The sequence below is a fragment of the Chamaea fasciata genome, unplaced genomic scaffold (assembly GCF_029207755.1).
Source record: "Chamaea fasciata isolate MVZ Bird 193981 ecotype frontalis unplaced genomic scaffold, bChaFas1.0.hap1 SCAF_2, whole genome shotgun sequence".
Lineage (NCBI taxonomy): Eukaryota > Metazoa > Chordata > Aves > Passeriformes > Sylviidae > Chamaea > Chamaea fasciata.
Genome location: NW_027094087.1, coordinates 75,488,645 through 75,505,636, shown reverse-complemented (window position 1 = coordinate 75,505,636; position 16,992 = coordinate 75,488,645). Strand labels below are relative to the sequence as shown.

Below are 16,992 nucleotides of genomic sequence, written 5' to 3'. Positions count from 1 at the left end.
GGTAATGATTTAGATGACCAAACAACTTACTTGTTTATAATATACATCCAGAAAAAACCAGAACAAGCCATTAGGAAAGATTGAGAGTGGTAAAAAATACATTGATGGTATTACTGCGAAAAAAATGTAACCTGAAACAGAAACCTGGGTTTACTAGAGCAAAACAGAACAAGAGTTGTCTTAAAAATTCAGTACTTATAATACTGCATTACTCTTCTTTTTAAGACTTAATTACAACATTCTTCACTTACAGTGCATTGGATGTTTTCATTAAAATACCAATTTCACATCAAATAATGCTTTTTTAAAAATATGGTGGTTGAGTCATACAAATATTTTGCTTTAACAGATCACTGACAAGAGTACCTGTAGACAAGAAAGTGCAAAATGAAATAGAAGAAAATCAGAAGGTTTGTTTTTATTTCTTCAGATGAACATTTGAACTGCTATTGTATTGCGGCTTTTGGAGATTTTTTTACTGTAGCAACTTTCAGGGTTTTAGAGAAAAAGAGCTAACTGTTCTAAAAATCTGTTGTGAGACAGGTAACATTTAAATATGCAATTCAAGTATTTCACTTTCTGCTGTTTGTGAAACTTTTTCCATTCTCTCTTTTGGTTTTACAGAATTAGGCAAGGCCAAACAGTTTTCATGGACTGTAGAGTTGAGTCACAGATTGTGTGCTGGGAAAGCAAAATAGGTATCAGTTACTTTTTCTATAGCTTTGGTGTTGAATCTAGGCCTGCTGCTTATGTTATGGTCAGCACATGCTAACTTTGAGCTTTCCACACTCTCAGAATCACACATGCGGCTTTTCTGCAGGGTGTTCTGAACATCATCTGTGGCAGATGGTGGTTTTGTTTTCATCCTTGATTCACTGCATCTTTTGTTCCTTGTACCGTATGAGGAGTCCTTGTTCCTGTGATTTGGACTGAACTGAGATTTATTCTGAGATGCCACTTAATATTTGTTGAATTCATTATGTCTGTCTCTGTTTGGTTTGGATTTTTTCTTTCAAGCTGAGTGTTGCAGTTAAATGTCGGTACCATTCTTGTAGGACTGGTCATGTGAAATGACACCCATAGTACTGTCCTTAGTCTTGATCTTCAGAACATGTATTTTCATATGGTATTAAGAGTGACCAACCACTGTAGTGAAAGGGATTTATACCTTACTTATGTCACTCCTGTGCTTTTGCAACATTTCCGTGTATCATTTAGCTTTGTATCCATTTAGGCCTTTTCCTGTTGCCTTGCCAAGTCTAGTATGTCCTAGGGAATACCTTTTCCAGATTCTTTCACTTTCCGAAACAGTGAAAGTGAAGAATGTCCTTCTTGCACTGGTGAAGCCTTCTCATAAAGAGCTTGTCATTTCTATTGTGGCAAAAAATATCACAGGAATGTTTTTAAATTCTATGCAAAACTCATGGAAGGCTTTCCAGTCAAAATATTGTGACAGGCTTGAGTGTTATATCCTAGCAAATGGTTATGCAACAGTTGTGTAGGCCTTTGTTTGTCCACAGGTGATTAAACATGGGGTTGGTATATTGAGAAGACATTTCTTGTATTTCAGCAGTTCAGCTCCTTGAGCTGTTCAACTTTCTTGTGTGCAGGGTATATCTTTGATCCTTGGGTTTTCAGAGAGATCTTAGAGTGGGCTCAACTGCAGGCCCCTTGTTTCTTGCAGTAGTGAGAAGTTCTGTAGTTTTTGCTGGAGGGGAGAAATCAGTGTTTGGACTTCATTGCTTTCTGTAAAGAGACAAGATACATTTTTTCCTATTACTCTTTCTTGTTAGGATTACAGTCAGCATAAAGCAAAACAAATCCCAGATGACCATAGTTCCTCCAGAGCATGAGTGTTGGTATTAGGACTTCTCCTGTTTCTTGATGAAGTCTTTACAATAACTTTTCTTAATTTCAGCTCTGTTAACACAAAAATCAAAACTAACTGCTTATTTAAAAACTGTTTCTCTACCACAAAATGCAGGAGATAAAAAAAAAGTAAAGGTCTGTCAGGAATTAATCTGACCATTGCTAAATATAAGGATTGGAAGAAGTAGCTTAAAATTTGGATTTGAAACAAATTACAATGGATATCTGTGTAGTTGGTCAGCTGAATGACTCCTATGATTCCATTAATGTATTAATTACATTAACTTTAAGAGGATTTTATGCACCTATCACACTAAGTTTTAATTTCATGTGATGTCACATCCTTCCTGTAGTTTAAAGGCCTTTAGACAGCTGAAAGCTAAAATTTGTTGAATAAAAGTAAGGAAACTTCCTCAACACTGCTGCTTGAGCACAATGAATTGTCATGTGCATTCTTGAACTGCAGTACATCCATCTAGCAGCAGGAGAGATATGATCCCATGCTGTGTGTAACTGGATGATTCCCTCTCAAGATAATGAAAGTTGAATAGGAAATGCAATGGGAGGAAATAAAGTTATTAAAAGTGAAAGACATGTGATGATTTAGGTGTAATGAGTTGATACCTAAGCAAGAAATAGACAAAGAACTGCTATAGACAAAAGAAAAAAATAAAATCTCATTAAACTGAACTCACAACTTGCAATGCAATAATTTGCTGAAGTTTAGCATGAAAATACTACATGAATATTATCAGCCTTAAATTCTAGTATTGGATGCCTAAATACTCCTTCCATCAACATTTTTATGACGAAGTGGATGCACTTCTAGATAATCAAATATCTAGCATCAAAATTGTATTAAGAATTTCCTCTCTGATTTATCTGATTTATCAATATCTATAAGTATCTGAAGGGAGGGTGTCAAGAAGATGGAGCCAGGCTCTTCGTGGTGCTGAGCAATAGGACAAGAGGCAATGGACAAAAATTGATGAACGGGGAAGTTCCACATGAACATGAGGCAGAACTTCTTTACTTTGCAAGTGACTGAGCACTGGAACAGATTGCCCAGAGAGGTTGTGGAGTATCTCACTGGAATATCTCACTGGAGGTATTCAAGAGTGCATATCTGGACACAATCCTGTGCAATGTGCTTTAGGATGACCTTGTTTAGGGAGGGAGATTGGACCAGATGGCACACTGTGATCCCTTTCGACCTTTACCATTCTGCAGTTTAGCTCAGTTATTTTCCTATTTGCATTTCCTACTTACATTTAACTGTGTGGAAGTGACCACATTGCTTTACAGAAATAAAACTATTTTCAATGTTCTCTCATTTTTGCTCTCATTTGTCCAGGTTTATATCAGGAGTGATGCACTGAACCTGAGTGGCTTGCTGTAGGCATGCTTTTCTTGAAGTACATGTTTTGTTCACACTTAATTTGTTTAGCAAGTGGGAGCTAAATTGGAAAAAAAATGCATCTTTCTCAATTAGTATTTTTTGTGTTTTCTACTTCTCTGTTGGGTGTTAAGGCAGGCCCTGAAATCTGATTGCTCCTTTTGTCATGAGTTGGAATACACTACTGCTGTTGTTCCTGTCACTTATCTTGCTACAGACTGAATGGTGGTGTGCCTCAGAGCTCTTTGTAGGAAAATGATAATGCATGCTTTACTCCCTAAATACAACCTTCCTCTTGTGTTTGTCTATTGTGGATCTTTTTTCTTCTTTGCCAAGCAAAGATATGCTATGCTATCCCTTTCTCATCTGTGTTTTTTTCTGTGGTCCCTTTGTTAGATGAGATTTTAAGTTTCTAGTCTGTTTTTCCTAATTCTCTGAAACAATTCAACTGCACGTTTTTCAGAATTGAGAGATGGTAAATCATTGAGAAGGCTGGTTTCAAGTGGAGGTCTGAGGGACGTACGTAAGGTCTCCCTTTGCTGAATGGATACATAGAAATTATTTAAAGACTTACAAGCTGTGTTTCTGTATGTGTGTATTTTCACTTTCTGTTGGCAAACACTGAGAATGTGTCCTTTTCTCTGCCTTATACAGGTAGGTTGTTTTCTGAAATGTGTTTAATAGCACTCATAAAATATGTGGTCAATATTTTTCCAACACTCAGGTAAAAGAAGAAATTGTGTGGAAGAGATTTGATGTGTCTGTTTTGCAGAATTACTTAAGGGGGGTTATGTGTGTTAGTGTAGACATATACCCAAATAAGTAAGCAGTACTTTTTACTTTTTAGCGTTTCCATGAAACACTTGGAATTCAACCTGGAGAAGCACGTTTATTTGTAAATGGCCTTCCTATTGACCTGGATTTTCATGATCCATTTAGGTAAGATATACATTTTGTTTGAAGGTCACAGAATTACTAATAATACTGAGACCTGCTTGTGGTCCTAATCTCAGCTGTTTCGTTCTGGCGTCAAGGAAGTGTTCCAGTATGAAGAATATTGATTTCCTCTTGGAATATGTTTTCTTATTTGCTTATAATTTTACAACTCACCACGTAAAATTAATTTGGAAATGGAAGGAATCTAATGTGTGCTTGTAAATAGGTGTGAAAAGCACTTTATAAAAAAGTAAATAATGCTTTCATATCCCTGTTACTTAAAAATCAGGAAAATATAGACATGAAGGCAGTTGCAAAGTCTTGCCAGCTGTTTTCTGCTGTGGAGTACTTCAGGATTTTTTTTATTCTCAAATTTGAACTTTCAGATTGAAGCAGATATTCCAGAGTCCTGCTGGGTCTTCTGGGAGGTTTTAGGGTGTGGCTTTATGTTTCCTCTGTGCTGTTTTCTGAGTTCTGCCATGATACAGGTTTAGAGTTCATCTATGTCTCCATCACTTACTGCTTGCTTCTCTACTCACTTGCAAAGCTGCTTCTTAGGGTACCCCAGCTTGGATTTCTGCCTTAGGCAGAAATCCAAGTTCTTTCAGTGCAGCAAGAAAGCTTTCACTCTGCTGTCCTGCCACTTCTTACCTAAGATGGATAAAATTGCTTCATATAAAATGGATCTGAATGAATAAGAGGATTGTATAATCTGTTGTAATTATGTTTTGAAATAAATTAGAGACATACAGTGTTATTAACTAATGTTGTTTTAAACATTAGGCTGTGGGAGAATATAAAGAGAAAACATTTCTAAGACTATTAAATGAAGATCATTTTCGTTTTAAAAATAATTTTGATGTCATGACAAGAGTTCTTTGTAGATATTATGTACTTTATTTCCTGAAAAAGTATTTTAGAGACTCTTAAACTGGAAGGAAAAGTGATGCATGGCCTTCATGAACTTGGAATCAAAGGGGATACCCTGAGTAAATTTATGAGATTGCATATACATCCTACAGATAATAATTATGCACTAGATATTCGTCACTCTTCAATAATAGTAAGTAACTAAAGTTATTTATTTAGTGATTACATGTTTGATAATTCTCTGTACAAAACAGTTTTTCTTTTCTTCTATTGCAATTGAAATACTAAACATAAGGCCATAAATCAATTAGCAGTTTAAAATGTTTTCAAGGGCAATATCCCTTCAATATTTTTATGAGTAATTTTATCTAGTTTATACCTTATTAAAATTTTAAGATATAGGGTGCTTGAAGGAAAAGAAAAATCTATCTAAAGTAGTTGCATACTCCAAAATATAGAATTTGTCTTTTATAGCAATTAATGTAGCTACAAAATACTACATAATATCTCATATTATGCAAGAATTCTAAGTGTACTTTACAAGTATGATAAGTGAATTGTGGACTACCTAAATATATTATTTCTAGTTGTCCAATGACAGTGATTTTTGCCCTTCTTCAAAATTTATGCAGGTTTCATTGCAAAGGTTATACCCCAAGGGAAAAGGCACTAAAATATTATTTTCTTGCACCTGAAAGAGGCACATTTCACTCTTCTGTTTGCCCCATCTTGCACAGAAGGGACTAGCAGAACAAATCAGCCACATGTTAATTTGTTATTTTGATCTATCTTAAGTTCTGTTGCTGCAGGTTGAAGATAAATACTGTACTTGTATTACAAGATGGTTATGCTGTGTTACACACATCTGTGTGATACATTGTTATGATGTTTGCATTGTGAAAGGAGTTTTCACAGTTGAAAAAAATGATTTGATTCACATCCTTTTACACAGTACTAATGGCCCTTTTTTCTTTTCCATCTAGTATTAGTTTTATTGTGTACTGCAGATGAAAACAGTTTGATTAAAAAGAAAAAAATAATGATAAAATGTAAAAGCTATTTTCTCTTATTATTTAACAATAGGACGGGAGACATTTTATAATAATATTATTCCCACATATTTTTCTCAGTGTTCAATGCATGTTTTCTAAATGGCAGCCCTTTTTTTTTAGTGGATTAATAATATAGAACAAGATCACAGCTATAGCACATGGCCTGCAAGCTATCAGGAACTGCTAAAACCCACATTTCCTGGATTTTTGCAGGAGGTTAGACGCAACTTATATAATTTGGTAAGTTTGGAGAACTTTGGGTTTTTTGCATAGTGTATGTGTTAATAAGTTGGCAGACAATTTATTAAAAAAGCCAGGTGCTGGATTTATTGTGAAATTTTCTGTGTGGATCTGCGAAGAGTAGTGGATATTGCTTTATCTAGTGAGTCATATGTGGTTATTAGTTTGATTTGCAGATGGATCTGGGCACAGTTTTGTGAGGAGTTTTTATATCCCTTTCCATGCTACGCATAGAAAATTCACTACTATCAAAGCATGAGGGAAGGTAATGATAGCTGTCTATGGTTTAAAGATGGTAAACTGAGGTAAAAAGATATTTAAGTTATAAAGCATACTATTTATTAATGTCTTGTAGCTTAACTTTTCCTTTGTAAATAGGATTCTGTATCACTTAGTAAGCTGAGGAAGCAGCTATTGCTGATTTAAATTTAAATTTAAAAATTACATAAGGTAATCTTATGAACGACAGAATCATAAAATGGTTTGGGTTGTAATGGACCATTAAAGGTTATATAGTCCTTCTCTCCTGCCATGACCAGGAATCAAAGCTTCATCCAGCCTGTCCTTTAACAATTTAAATGGTGGTCTATCCACAGCTTTTCTGAGCAGCCAGTTCCCCTGTGTCACCTTTGGTGTCACACCGTCCTCATTTCTTCATGTTCAGTCTAAATCTGCCCTCTTTTAGTTTGGAACTGCTACCTCTCGTTCTATCACTACAGTGTCTCTACTACTGGGATCAAACCCCTCTCCTTCTTTTAAGTCTCCCTATACTCATAGGAGAGGTGCTCCAGCTTCTGATTGGTTTTGTGGCCCTTCTTTGGACCCACTTGAGGTCCATGTCTTTCCTGTGCTGGGAAGCCCAGAGCTGGATGCAGCACTCCAGGTGGGGTCTCACCATGGCACGGGGACAGAATCCCCTCCCTTGCCCTGCTGCCCACACTGCTTTGTATGCAGCCCAGGACACGTTTGGCTTTCTGGGCTATGAGTGCACACTGCCAGCTCAAGTCCAGCCTCTCATCCACCAGCACCCCCCAAGTCCTTGTAGGGCTGCTCTTGACCTGTTCATCCCTCAGCCTGTACTGATAAACTGGGAGTTGCCCCAGCCTAGCTGCAGCACTTTGTACTCGGCCTTGTTGAAACTCATGAGGTTCCCATGGATGCACTTCTTGAGCCTATCTGGGTCCCTCTGAATGGCCTCCCATCCTTCAAGTGTGTCAGCTGCACCACTTAGCTTGGTGTCCTCTGCAAAGCTGTTGAGGGTGCGCTTGATCCCTTTGTCTTTGTTGTAGTTGCTTGAAGTGATGTGAAGTTTGTGTATAAAAAGACAATGAAAATACCAGCAATAGGTAATAAAAAATGTATGTTTATAATGAAGTGTAAGATATGTATTATGTGAAGTAGATTGCATTATGTATTCAGGGTTAAATATATAAGCCATATTATAGAAATCTGTAACACACCGTTTCACTCTAATCTGAAGGGGGGATGTTCAAAATTTTCAAAGTCATTCTGCTTCATTTCAGCTACTCTAGCAAATTTGATAAATTGTAAGGGGAGTTTGCAGTGCAAAGTTGAATAAATGAGGTACAGATGTCCAATTAAATCTACATAAGGATAATTCACCTATGTAGATGCATCCCAGTTTTAGATTCTATGCATGCCTGAAAGATTTGAGTTTATACTCCAAGCTACACTAAGTGAAAAAGTGACTACAAAGATGGGTGAGACAGGAAGGGGGAATTCTTTCTGAAAGCTCCATTTTTTACTTAAAGTTTTTAGCCAAAATATTCTGTTGATTTATTTTTGTTTGGTTTGCACAACAGAGGAGAGTTTGTTAAAAGATGTAACAGATAAATAAGCATTATATCTTTCTAAAAGAAATATGGAGTTTATTAATAAAAACAAAATAATGGCACGGAGTCTTTAAAAGGAGAAAAGTGGGATCACTTGGTTTGAAGTTCAGTAAATAGTTAAATCCTATTTTCACCATTTGGTCCAAATTCCTTAATTCTCATGTTATTTTCATTTATAGTCTTAATGTTTTCTTACAATGAATGCTCTAAAAAATTGAAAACAGCTCAGGCATACAGGTCCTTTGGAATTTAATGTTCTTGTCTTAGATTTTATGTCTGAAGAAAAAAATAAAAACAGACATGATATGTTTTCTCTTCTTAGGTACTTTTTGTTGATCCTGTCCAAGAAGATACTGGTGATTATATGAAGTTAGCAGAACTATTCTATCATCATGATGTACCACTTAGGTAAGGAAAAATGAAAGTCTTGAGGAAAAAAATCTTAAAATAAGGATGCTTTCATTTTTTCTTCTTTATCTTTTATTCTACTAGACAGGGATGTGAATTCAAGGTAAGACCAATGCAACAACATTCTAATAAGGCACACTGTTTACCCATTTGTGTCAAGCTTACTCAGGTATTAAGTATTCTTAAGCAAATAGATTGCAAGGTAGAACATACCTGAGCGTGAGTAAAATGAACCACAAAAGTCTGATAAAAGTTTATCGTGTCAAGTAGTCTCACTGGGCGCCCTTGCAAAGTTGCATTCTAATAAAAATATTCTGTATGTAAAACATGCTTTCAGTGAATTTTTAAAATTCAGTTCTTTCAATTGTAGTTGCTTTATCTAATGTTGTTTTGATATACACACTTGTATGTAATATATGCCAAAGTGAGATTGTCCTCATCAAGTTTTGAATTTCTGAAAGTGAACTAGTCATCATTTGAGAGAGAGACACTTCTGAGGAACAGTCTGATTGATCTGAGATACCTAGTTGTAAGAAAAAGTGAACTGGTCTCAGAAATGGCTGTTTATCTCCACAGTTTATAAAAGAAGGATATCCAAAGTTCAGCAAGATGAATTACATGTTAAATAATTTCAATCTTCCGGTGAAATGGCTTTTTGTGTCCTCAATAAATTACAGGTGTTTCATTTTACTTCAAAATTTTATTAGTTCTGAACTTTTGTTGTTGTTGTTGTTTTTCTTAATTTTTTATCATTCAGTTACAAAACCATAATGAAAGACAGATTGCAGTGTTCTGTGTGTTTTCAGAGAAAGGTTTAGGTTGGAAGGGACCATAAAGATATTACGGCCTAGTCTCAGGCCAGGCTTTTTACGTGAAAACAGTATCAATGCACTACCTCCAATAGGCTTTTTTACCTCTCAATCCTCATATTCCTTTAGGTTTTCTTTCAGTTAATGGAAATTTAAGGATTAGTACTAGATATGTTTAAAACTGGTATGAGTGGAAAATGAACAGCAATGTCAGGGTGGTGGAAGGCCCAGAAGGTTAAAAAGGCAAGAGAAGGGCTAGTAGGAGTGGCACACACTGATGATGGGACATCAATACCCTGGCGAGATATCCCTTCCAGGAAAAATAAAAGACTGGCAATGCCCAGACTAAAACAAAGACTCATTAAGAGATGATGGCAGGAATGTAAAGAATCAAAACCTTCATACAGGTAAGGAGAGAAAGTACTGTGATTAAACCCTATTGACTCACAGAAATCTAAATTATTGTCAGTTTTATAAGGTGTATGTAAAGTCAGTACATAGTTGGTGACCTAAGCATACTGTAGGGCTGATGAAGGATGTGTGGCTGGTATCCTGTGTCACCACACAGTCATGGAAACACCACCCAGGGACAGGGTTTTTATCTCTATGTGCTGGGCAGATCAATTGAATGCAAGCATTTTGTTCTTCTATATTTGTATTAGTATGTGTAAAGCAGATATTGTGTTAAAATATATGATCTCTTTTTTTTTTTTTTTAATAGAATTGGAATTGTTTTCATTTTAAGTACAAAAGAAGAAGTTGATGGAAATGAAGACACTGGAGTAGCTCTTTGGAGAACTTTTAATTACATTGCAGAGGAATCTGACACCGCTCAGGCCTTTCTGTCGATAATTAACGTTAGTTCTTTCACAAGAAATCAGCTATTTACTTCTGGTTTATAATTAATAGATTTTTTTATATAGTTAGGATCTTGCTACCTTGTGATAACATGAGACATATGCATTTACTTTATGCAGAAATTAAGTATTAAAAACATGTATAGCATTAATAGTCTATAGAATTATTTGCAGAAATACTTTCCTCTTGCAGAAACCAATTTGCTCTTGTAATTTTGCTTATCGACAGGCTTTCTTCAATAATATAAAAAAGTAGATGCATGCCTTGCAGTTTTTAGTATTATGAAAAATTATTCTGTATTATTTGTGTTAATGGGCATTTGTGTTCTGTGTCTTTTGGACTACAGGGATTTTAGTGCCTAGAAAATATCATGGTGTCATGGACAAATGTAGAGAGCTTAAGATTAAAGGAATTGAAGTAACTTGGAGTAACTTGAAAGTGAAATCCAGAAATGTTAGGGAGCTGACATAGATGATTAACAATTATCCATGACTACATCAAAAACTAGAATTTACAGTGTGCTTTTTAAAGTGTTGTGTTTCTCTCTTTACTTTGTTTCATAATATAAAAAGGAGGGTCATGATAAATATAATTGAAAGATAACAAAAATAGAAGCAATAAAATAAGGTTTGAGATAGTCAGAGCTATAGAGGAAAATATTGTTCCTCATTTGAAGAGAAATGGATTGAATAATATTCACTTCAAATGTTTATTGTATGTATGATGAAAATAGTAAAATATCACTCTATGAAATGAAATAACTTTGGTAAGGAAAAATTATCACCAACTAGTTTAGGCTTGGATTGATATGGCTTCAGGTAACTACCCATGTTAGTTTATAGAGAGAATTTAGATTACCTCTCTGATTAGTAGAGAGAAATAACCTTTCACATTTGGCTCACATAGGTGTATTTCTTTGGCCGCTTCAGATTTAGACTAAAGGTATAATTATAGATCAGTCAGAACAGTGCTCTGATAAAAAATTATGCATATGTGCAATGGGGATAATTACTAAAGCAGTATAAAAACTGCAGTATAGCAGTAAAAGTAATCTAAAGTTAAAACAGTATAAAATTTGCTTGAGCACTGTAAAAAGATTATACTCAATATTTATTGTTTATTTACTTCTATTAATTTTTTTGTTTCTTTTGGTTATAATTCTTACAGATGTACCATGAAGTGAAAGATGGAAATGTTCTGACAGTAGATGATGTGAAACGTGTTCTTAGAAGTGATTACCCCCATGCTGATGTTCAAAGTATCCTGGATGTTCATTCTGAATATGATGAAGGGAGGAAGGTACGTTGGGAACTATGCTGAGTAAGAAATACTGCAGTGTATACAACTCACTTATTTACTAAGCTGAAGGGTTGCTAAATGTTAAAGCAAGTAAATACAGCACCTTTGAGTCAACTTTTTCTTCAGCCACCATTCAGTCATTAATGGAAATATTGTAAAGGTTTCTGCATTACTACTCTCACTATGAAAATTTACTCTTGTCTGCTGCTTTCAGGAGCCACAAGTATTTTTCTAGTAGGCATATCAAGGGGTCTCTCTTGAATTCTGCTTTCTTATCAGATAAAGCTTAATTTACAAACATAAAAACCTTCTGCATTTTTTAAAGGGTTCTTTCTTTGGTAAAAACTGCTTTGACTGTCTCAGTGTTCTCTGATGTTATTTGCTTCATTTTTATTTTTCTTTCCTAAGAATGTTAAGCGAAATAAAAGACAATGTCTCAGCAAGATGATAAAGCAAAAGTTCACAACAACGTATATGGATCTATAATTTCTTTTGTCATTCTATTTGACAAATGAGTCCCATCTGTCCTGTTTGGTTTCCAAACTCTTTTTGTTTTGTCCCTACTACTGATGACAAGGTATGACAGTGAAGAGTGCTTGGAGATTAGAGTTCATCCTCTCTTGATATTAGTTCCGTTTTTTTACTACAGTCAGCCGCAGTCTGTTTAATCCTGTGATATTTCTGATTTGATCAGGCAGGAGCAACCTTTTATAAGAAGAGTGGTCTGGGCCTGCTGCCTCAAGCGCTGTTTAATGGCGTGCCCTTTCCCAGGGAGGAGATGGATGCGGCAGAGTTGGAGACGCTGATTCTTCAGAGGATTTTTGATGCCACCGGCTTCTTCCAGCGGGCAGTGTTCATGGTATGTTTAACATTTCTGAATGCCTGCAGGGTGAAATATTTGATATTGATATGAATTGTTTCAGTCATGTTTCTATATTATGGCTTTTTATAATGAGATGGCTTGAAATTAGTAATATCACACCTGCAATTACGTTGTCACAATCATTTGTGGTCATGGTTTTGAAGCAATATATTGAAATTATTCAAGGCTGAAGGATCAGCTAAGCATATAGTCATTATATGGAATTTTTCAACCAGAAACTGAGAGTGTACTGCAGTTGTGTGTTGAAAAATATGTATCTGATATTTTGAAATACTGTCTGTGTGACATTTATATGGTTTTGCCCTGACATTGTCCATAACTTGGTGTATATAGAAACTTTAAGCTCAGTTGAAAGATTGTACAAATACTTGGGTCTTTGTTTCTCTTGAAAATCTGTCTTAAAAATGCAAATTTCTCATTTTTCTCTTACTCCAGGGTTTGTTAGATGATCATGTAAATGCAGTGGATTTTCTTATGAATCAGAACAATGTAGTTTCCCGTATAAACCCAAGTATTCTTGGATCAGAAAGAAGATACATACATTTCAGATCCACATCTGGTAACTCCTTTTCTTGGATGTTGTTATGATTTGGTTTTTTTGTTTTGTTTTCATTTTTTTATGTCTAATACTTTGTGTTTTACATGATGCAGTTTCATTTCATGTGGAAGACTTCTCTACTTTCTCCTTTTTGGACTCACAAGATAAAAGTGCTGTAATTTCAGATAACATGAAGTATTTAACGAAAAAAGGTAATTAATTTTCTCTATAGGTTATCTATCTGTCTATAGATGGCTATTACAAATTGTTGAAATTTACCAGTAAAATATCCCAAACAAGTCAATATACCAATGATTCCATGTAAATTAAATGTTTCTCAATATCGCAGTATCTTCTTTCAGGAAGCAGAGCGTATCTGAATATTATAAATATAAGTTATAATTAACAGGGTAGTTAGTTTTTGTAGCTTTGAAATGGGGATGGATGTTGTGGCTAGTTGTTTTTGTTTTACAGACATGAAGTTAAAAAGCTTTACAAGACTTTTTCAGCTTTGAAGATAGACTCAGCTTCCATACATATGATTTTACTTGAGGAAATTGAAGTCTGTTCGGTTTTCAAGTGACTCTTACTTGCAGCATTGTCAAGTGCAGAATGTATAGAGTTTGTACGTTTATACCAAAATTAGGTATTTCTAAATTTAAGAAATAATTTTTTGTTTCTAATGTGTTAACATGACGTATCTCCTTATCTTTCCTCATGTTAGATGATTTAATTTTGCTAAATGAGCCTTTGTCTTTCTATAGAAAATGAATAGAATTTGTATTCTGGTGAATTATAACTAGTTCATAATTTTTTTTTGTTAAAACTCAATTTTTTTGGTACATTTCAAAAGCTTTTTGATATAAAATATTCTCATTGCATATTGCAAGTACTTTTCCTTGAGTCAGAAGAAATTACAACAATGGGGTCATAATTATGCATGGAATTTTACAATAGTCTGTGCCTTAAGAAATTCTAGAAGTAGACAATTAACAGCTTCTCATTTGCATCAGTGCATCAAGAGACACAATAACCCTGTTAATAAAGTGCTTTCTTTCAGTGATTTTTTTATGTGGTATTTACGGAGTTTTACTTAATTCATTATCAGAAAGAAATGCCAAACACTTAAATTTCTTTAAAATAAAGTTATGTGACTCTTATTTGATTCTGTGTCTACAGCCACAGGGACATCCCAGTGAGCTGTCAAAGGAGTGGCTTTCAATCTGTAGGCTTATTTCTAAGATTGAGATCTCTTGTGTATAACCCATAACCTTTAAGCTGGAATCTGCATTTCAAATCTCTCTCCCCAGTGTGTTACTCTGGATGACAGCAACAGTTAATAATAACCTTTTCCTAGCATCTCACAAGAACTTTGGAAAATTTCTGTCTAAATGCATTATGTTTTAGGGGATGTATGGGTAGACCTGAGTAGACTGATATTCTTCTACAGATAATTTTGCAGAATTTTTCACCTACCATTTCTCCTCTATGACAAGTAACAAACAAGAGACCATAGAGCCAGGAAACCAGAAATTATCTGCATGTACACTTACTCAGTAGTTTACTTTCCTTGGACTGTATTTAGTATATTCCCATTCTTGTCCAGAAATGATAAGTTTTTTCTTGCCTGTAGTTGAAAGAGTTTCCCTTTGCTGCCACGGAAATTGACTGGCCTGGTTTATGCGGTCCTGCAACTACTTAATTCTTTTCATTTCTGACTATATGATCACCCTCCATCAAATGTTCATAAGTAACCTCTGGTAAAGCAGGTTTTGTTAATTGGAACTAATGATTTAGGCCCCTCTTGTCTCAATGCTGCAACAATGTATCAGCTCTGTAAATGACTGTCTCCTGTTAACATGATAAATTGCCTTCTAAGAATCTTATTTCAGAGGGTGGAAGATTCTAATGTGGCAGAGATTATTCTTACAGTTGAAGTCAGCAGTCAAACATACACATGAATTTTGAAATGACAAACAGAATTAATTTGTTTTTCATTAGTCATGAGAAGACTCTCCAGAACTTAAAACAGGATTATCTTTAATTTTCAGATGAAGATGCATTGTATGCTGTTACTGTCTGGATTATTGCTGATTTTGATAAGCCAGCTGGCAGACGACTGCTTTCTAATGCCTTGAAAAGCCTCGTGAGTTTCTAGCAAGTTTTATTAAAATAGTTATTATGAATATGTTCTTAACAACTCTCTCTGCACATTCAAAAATCATACTCTTAAATAAAAGTGTAGCAACTTTTTTGTTGTTGCTGTTGTTGGTCAGGTGCAGACTTAAGAGATTGTGCTTTTGTTTTATTCGATTCCTGAAGGGAAATTATCATTTTGTTCATGGACTCTTGAGGCAAGAGACAGACAAACTGTGTCACTGTGTATTAGGAGGGTGAATTCCTTCCCAGTTAGACTTTGTCCCATCAGGTAGCCCAGAATGTTACCTGGAAGGACTTTAGGATACTGCCTGTTGCTGTGAACCATTGAGCAGCGTTCTCCTGTATTATGTGGCATAGTTGTGGCCATGAAACAACCATTTTTCCACGTACTGTTAGTGTGCTTCTAAGATCAATTTTCATGTGTGTTTTAATATGCTAGAAGGATCATCCACATTTATGAGTTTGCTTATTTTTAAGTTCTTCTGTGTTAATAATAGGATTTAAAGTATGAATGTCTGAAATACAAATATACTTTAGAAAGCATAAATGTCACCTCAGTATAAATGACAAAAAGACCCTGTGTTTGGGGGCAGGTTAAAAGAGTGCTTAAACTGAAATCAGGAAAGCATCATCTAGATTTTCTAACCAGGAATGAAATAGGAACCACCCTAAGGGAATTAGAAAATTGGGATGTTGCCAAGAGAATGTGATAACAGATAAGTAGAAAGAGGCTTTAAAAAAGGTAAAGAAGAATATGCAGGACAAGTCCTTGTCACAGAAAAACATTTAATTTCTTGGACTGCTTGATTTATGTCTCAGGCTTGACAGATGTACTCCCGCTGTAGCTTTTTTTTTTTTTTTTTTTTGACCCTCTTCAGCAGGGGAAATGTGCCACAGCTCCCATCTAAGAGGCGAGAATCACCTGGGCAAGCCCCCTTGTGTTGGTGAGGAGAATCTAAGAAAAGCTCCAAGACATTAGATAAATCTCATGTATTGCTTGGTCTAGTAATTTTCAAATTGCATGAAAAATAAAATGAAACAGTATTTTTTTATAGTCTATTGATTTGTATTGAGGTTGTTCACTCCTTTCTAGTCCCTTTTATCTCAAGTCAGGGTCTAGCATAATTCCTGATAGTAGCAGAATTGGCACAGTCACTACTTGCTCATGACATGCCATCGGCATTTGAAGAAAAGCATGCAAAAATCTGGGGGTGAAAATGGCTGAAGGAAATTCACTTCTAGCTATTCCAGCTAATACATGCTATTTTGAAAACTCTGATAGATTTTTACTTCCTTTGGAAAAAAGCTTGAGCTGTCTTAGCTGGAAGAGACCTCTCGAGGTCATCCAGTTCAGCCTCCCACTCAAAGTGGAATTATTGCCTGCATTACATTAGGTCAGCTGTAGGTGTGTTTGAAGGATTTTTGAAAATCTCCAAGGAAGTGACTCTGTCCCTTCCCTTTTCAAGTTACTCTGGTGTTGCACTGCCTTCCTATTGTAATCCTTTACTGCCAGGCCAAAATTTGTGAGCATTACCCCTTGTTATACTCCTTGCTGATACCAGGGAGGGTTTAGCCATGTCATGTTATTCACTCCCCCTTCAGTAGCTGTTGGCTGCTATTCAAGTTCTCTGTAGTCTCCTCTTTGCCAGTTGGAGCAAGACCAGATTCTTCAGTGCTTCCTCATAGTTTTCTGACCATCTTGGAAGTACTTTATGGAAGCCTCTCCAGTGCTGTATACCAGTAATTGCATTCCTTGGTTTTTTATTACTTCCTAAATTGGACTCCATTTACCTTTTCCTCAATTAGTGATGTTATTTGATC

General features: G+C 35.4%; 1 protein-coding gene across 3 annotated transcripts in view; it reads left to right on the top strand.

The window, feature by feature from the left end:
- Window positions 1–16,992, top strand: part of UGGT2 (UDP-glucose glycoprotein glucosyltransferase 2) — an 80,200-nt gene that overhangs the window by 28,023 nt on the left and 35,185 nt on the right. For all 3 annotated transcript variants that reach the window (XM_066176363.1, XM_066176362.1, XM_066176364.1), the window contains 11 exons: window positions 350–410; window positions 4,113–4,204; window positions 5,114–5,264; window positions 6,244–6,363; window positions 8,539–8,624; window positions 10,155–10,290; window positions 11,459–11,590; window positions 12,285–12,449; window positions 12,909–13,032; window positions 13,125–13,223; window positions 15,063–15,157. In XM_066176363.1, coding sequence (XP_066032460.1) covers window positions 350–410; window positions 4,113–4,204; window positions 5,114–5,264; window positions 6,244–6,363; window positions 8,539–8,624; window positions 10,155–10,290; window positions 11,459–11,590; window positions 12,285–12,449; window positions 12,909–13,032; window positions 13,125–13,223; window positions 15,063–15,157 — 1,261 coding nt within the window. The remainder of the gene's footprint in view (window positions 1–349; window positions 411–4,112; window positions 4,205–5,113; window positions 5,265–6,243; window positions 6,364–8,538; window positions 8,625–10,154; window positions 10,291–11,458; window positions 11,591–12,284; window positions 12,450–12,908; window positions 13,033–13,124; window positions 13,224–15,062; window positions 15,158–16,992) is intronic.